Source organism: Sprattus sprattus (genome assembly GCF_963457725.1).
Source record: "Sprattus sprattus genome assembly, chromosome: 7".
Lineage (NCBI taxonomy): Eukaryota > Metazoa > Chordata > Actinopteri > Clupeiformes > Clupeidae > Sprattus > Sprattus sprattus.
The window spans coordinates 18,112,706-18,117,705 of record NC_137926.1 but is presented as its reverse complement, the minus strand read 5'-3'; the positions used below and the strand labels follow the sequence as shown (position 1 = coordinate 18,117,705).

The 5,000-nt window shown below is 48.0% G+C and overlaps 1 protein-coding gene across 1 annotated transcript in view; it reads left to right on the top strand.

Moving 5' to 3' along the window:
* Window positions 1–965: 965 nt before the first annotated feature.
* The window catches only part of mical3a (microtubule associated monooxygenase, calponin and LIM domain containing 3a), a gene marked incomplete at its 5' end in the record, with an annotated part of 53,105 nt that continues 49,070 nt past the window's right edge, over window positions 966–5,000 (top strand). Inside the window, 6 exon segments of the mRNA XM_080842386.1 lie at window positions 966–1,262; window positions 1,585–1,792; window positions 2,219–2,335; window positions 2,462–2,563; window positions 2,773–2,978; window positions 2,980–2,988. Of these exon segments, the coding sequence (XP_080698512.1) occupies window positions 966–1,262; window positions 1,585–1,792; window positions 2,219–2,335; window positions 2,462–2,563; window positions 2,773–2,978; window positions 2,980–2,988 (939 nt within the window).

Genomic DNA, 5,000 nt, shown 5'->3' with positions numbered 1-5,000 from the left:
TGCTGGCATCTTGCTCTGGATGTTTGGTAAAAGCAGACTTGGTGGGCACGTCTATTGGAATCTCCTCTGTGTGTTTCCTGTTTATAAGCCGTCTGGCATGCCCGCTGCCGCCACTGGACTCTGGCTCATGGCTTGGCCTTATCACAGTAACACTGCCCTCATTTATATAAAGCACAAGGTCCTGCCCCGCTTCTCCAACTTGGCCAGGACATATATAATAATGTCGGCCTCTGTACAGTAACACACACACACACACACACACACACACACACACACACATTCCTGGCATTCACACCAACGCCCAGACAGCAGCTGGCTATAGATGCGTGTGTATATGTTATTATGTGCGTTATATGTTATGTGTATATTGTGAATTGGATGTAAAAGAGAGTGTTAAAGACATCTCTTTGGCAACAACATTGCCCTCTACATCTGTGTGAATCCATGACTGGTGTTGTGGTGTAGGTGATTAAGTAATGTATTAATGGTTTGATTTGTGGTTTGGTTGATTGATTAATTGATTGATTGATTGATAATTTACAAAGATGGGAATCGTTTCTGGGTGTTGCCTTTGTCTGTAGCAAGTCTTAAGGTTATGCTGGAACAATCAAGCTTTTTGCGTTATCTGGTGGAATCGTCATTGCAATCTGTCTGTAATAAGTCATCCTCAGACTATACATTTTGGATTTAGCAGTTTGCCAAACTGCCCTGATTTCTGCTTTTAAGTTCAATAATGTGAGATGATTATGATGGAAATAGGGTTTTACTGTATGGCTTACAGATTTAATATCAAGGCTAATTTCTCCATTTCCCTTTCTCTCTCTCTCTCTATGCAGTGAGGATGTGTGAAGCCGGGAGTTAATCACTACCCCCCCCTCGCGCTCAGACTTACTGAGTGACCCCTCCCTCCAGTCCCACGATCCCCGGTGGGCCGTTGGGGGTGTCTGTGGGAGGGGGGTGCACCAATGGCGGACCGTGGAGGTGTAGGGGGGCTGGGCGGGGTTGGTGGTGGAGGCGAGCAGGTGAACCCCTCCCATGTGCTGTTCGACCGCTTCGTCCAGGGCAGCACCTTCAAAGGCACCATGAAGGCCTTCCAGGAGCTGTGCGACCATGTGAATCTCAAGCCCACCGAGTCACGCATCTTCTACCACAAGCTCAAGTCCAAGCTCAACTACTGGAAGGCCAAGGCGCTGTGGGCCAAGCTGGACAAGAGGGCCTCGCACAAGGACTACAAGAAGGGCCGAGCCTGTGCCAACTTCAGGGTGAGGGGGTTTTGAGTGTGTACATCATCCTATGTAGATCACGCGGAAGCACCAGGATCATGGACTAGGGCTCAAGCTGTGCTGTGTTCTGGCACTGAGAATCCCAGAATGCCATTGGCATGTTATGAATAAAGTACACTTTACTGCGGTAGAAACGGTGGTAGAAACGTACACTCTGTGTGTGTGTGTGTGTGTGTGTGTGTGTGTGTGTGTGTGTGTGTGTGTGTGTGTGTGTGTGTGTCTGTGTGTCTGTGTGTCTGTGTGTGTGAGTGTGTATGAGAGATGTCATAAACACTTCTCATGTCCATGTGTTGTTCTTCAGTGTCTGATCATTGGTGCGGGCCCCTGCGGACTGCGGACGGCTATAGAGCTGGGGTTCCTGGGGGCCAAAGTGGTCCTGCTGGAGAAGAGGGATGCCTTCTCCCGCAACAATGTTCTCCACCTCTGGCCCTACACTATCCAGGACCTCCGGAGCCTCGGGGCCAAGAAGTTTCATGGGAAATTCTGTGCCGGCTCCATCGACCATATCAGTGAGTCTCGCTAGTCTGAACCCCAAATGAACCTTTTTCTTTCCAGCAGCTCTTCTATATCCAGAACCTACTTCTCCTTATTTCTGTCACATTCTATTTGTAGTAGTCACTTGAGAAGTTCATATTTTTACCCTCTTCCCTCTTCCTTATTTTGCAGTCATTTGATGGTTTTCCTTGAACTACTTTGGTAGCCTTCAATGACACGCTAACTGCTAGATATGTGTGTGTGTGTGTGTGTGTGTGTGTGTGTGTGTGTGTGTGTGTGTGTGTGTGTGTGTGTGTGTGTGTGTGTGTGTGTGTGTGTGTGTGTGTGTGTGTGTGTGTGTGTGTGTGTGTGTGTGTGTGTGTGTGTGTGTGTGTGTGTGTGTGTGTGTGTGTGTGTGTGTGTGTGTGTTTGTGTGTGTCTTTGTGTCTTTGTGTGTGTAGGTATTCGTCAGTTGCAGCTGATGCTGTTGAAGGTGGCTCTGCTGCTGGGCATTGAGATCCATGTGAATGTGGAGTTTAAGGGCCTCATCGAGCCGCCGGAGGACCAGGAGAACGAGAGTGAGTCTGCCCCACCTCATCAGTCTCTGACTGGGCTACAAAAGCGGGGGAGCCCCCCTTAAGACAACACAATACCGCCAGTGATTTTGGAATGGAATGTCTGACCCTGATGTGTGTGGGTTGTAGGGATAGGCTGGAGGGCAGAGGTGCACCCCAGGACTCATCCGGTGAATGAGCTGGAGTTTGACGTCATCATCGGAGCTGATGGTAGAAGAAACACTCTCGCAGGTAACAAGAGAACACACACACATGCAGACCCACACATAAACTCCTACAAACAGACGCACAAATGCACACACTAACATTCCGGGGATATTTTCTGGGAATGTTTGCTGCTCTCCTGTGCTGTGTGTGAATGGCAATGGGATTGCTTGTCTGCATCTTTGGTTGGACTAGTGAACTGGCATGACCTTTGACCCCTCCCCCCCTCCCCACAGGCTTCCGCAGAAAGGAGTTCCGGGGGAAGCTGGCAATCGCCATCACGTGCAACTTCATCAACCGGAACACAACGGCCGAGGCCAAAGTGGAGGAGATCAGTGGGGTGGCCTTCATATTTAATCAGAAGTTCTTCCAGGACCTACGCGAGGCCACAGGTAACACACACACTACACAGACTACACACACTGACCTGAAGCCATTAGCATCTGACTGATGTGCAGCAGGGGCGTTGAGTCAGACCAGACGGAGACGCGCTGAGAGACCTGCCTGTCTGTCTGCAGATGCCGTCAGATCAATATGTTACATCGCAGACATTCAGTCTCTGTTCGACAGCTAGGTGCTCTGAGAATGCTAGTTGTTTAAAGTGATTAGATGTGATTGGAGAAGCGGGGGGCCGGTAAATGCTAAACAGTTATTCGGTTGGAGGCCTTTTTAAAGGCAGCTTTAGTATAGATCCACTCACTAAAGACTGAGGTGATGTCTGGCCCTGGATACCTGCAGGACTGTTAGGTTCCCATACGGAAAAAGTCTGTAAAATCCACATGTTCATTTTATATAGTATATTCAATACCTGTGTGTGAACACACATAATTATGGCCCCTTTCATATACAGTAACATAGAAAAGAATGTATGTTTTATATACAGTATGACCCACCTTGCATGTTGGAAAGCATTATGCCATTTAAGTATGAAATATATATGCTAGGTCTTGACCAGATTGATCATGTACATGACAAGTGTGATTCCTACAATGTTTTTTACTGGCCATTTCCATGAGGGTTAGACTGTACACATGCAGGTTGGTTGGACCTTACCACAGACAGTAGGTGTCTGCTGTGATCAGACACAATTAGATGAGCTGCAGTTTAAACCGTAGATGACGGCTAGCTGAGAGTGAGTGTTAGAGCCAGAGGCTGTGGATGCCAACTTACTAGAGTTGAGGTTTCTGTGGTAGACTTGAGCACACTGCCAAAGGATTGTGTAGTGTAGACAGTATAGTGTCGTGGACTAAACTGATGGGGGAAACTGTTTTGGCAGTGGATGTCTGTTGAAAGGATGGCTTAATGTGACTGACTGTGGATGCTTGTAGGGCCATTGGATCACTCAGGAAGGTGAAACATTTTGACACCCGCAGAAATCCCCACGCCCATGGCCGTGCGTCCTGTACATGTGTTAATGTAAGCGGTAACCACAGGTTGCTATGGCATGCTGTAAGTGCAGCACCTGATAGGAATGTTGTGAGAGGCTGGGTGTATTTAGATGGCATTTACATTGACATTGACTCAGTGTGTGGGCAGATGCTTTCATCCCAGTGAATGTTGCCAGTGAGGTAAAGTTCAACACAAGCCAATCAGAGCTCACCAAAGGAACCCACTTTCTTTTTTAGTGTGAGAAGAAAAATGAATTTGCCAACAGGCAAGTTTAGTACTCATTTTGAATGGTTGTGAGACAACTGCAGGTGCATTTGGGTGTGTAAGAGCTTTGTGAGTGTGTTCATATGTGAGTGTGTTCATATGTGAGTATATGCCTGCTCGGGCGGTGGGTGTTTAGGTAGGATAGAGGAGGCTGTGCTTGAGTGCATGTAGGTGTTTGGGTTAGTCTGCTAAGCGGTGTCTGTGTTGATATGGTTACTTTCAAGGTGTATTTGTTTTTCTCGGTTACTCTGTGTGGATGTGTGTTTAGGTATGCGTGCATCTGTTTACATAAGTCTGTTGTGGTGTGTGTGTGTGTGTGTTGGGCAGGCAATGAGGTCGGAGAGAATAGGAGAGGATAGGAGAGGATAGGAGAGGAGAGGAGAAGAGAGGAGAAGAGAGGAGAAGAGAGGAGAGGAGAAGAGAATAGAAGAGAGGAGAAGAGAAGAGAAGAGAGGAGAAAAGAGAAGAGAAGAGAAGAGAAGAGAAGAGAAGAGAAGAGAAGAGAAGAGAAGAGAAGAGAAGAGAAGAGAGTAGAGAGACGGTGACAGACGGTGTGTGAGTGCGTTTGGACAGGAAGCAGTCTGCTCCGGGCCTTTGTGTGTGTGGCTGGCTGGCTCAGTGTGAGGCCTCTTTGCTGTTTGTGTTTTGAGTCGTGTAATCGCGCTGGCCCTCCTCTCTGCATCTCTCTAATGAACACGCTCAAAGTGTGTGTGTGTGTGTGTGTGTGTGTGTGTGTGTGTGTGTGTGTGTGTGTGTGTGTGTGTGTGTGTGTGTGTGCGTGCGTGCGTGCGTGTTGTATGGTGCTGGCCCT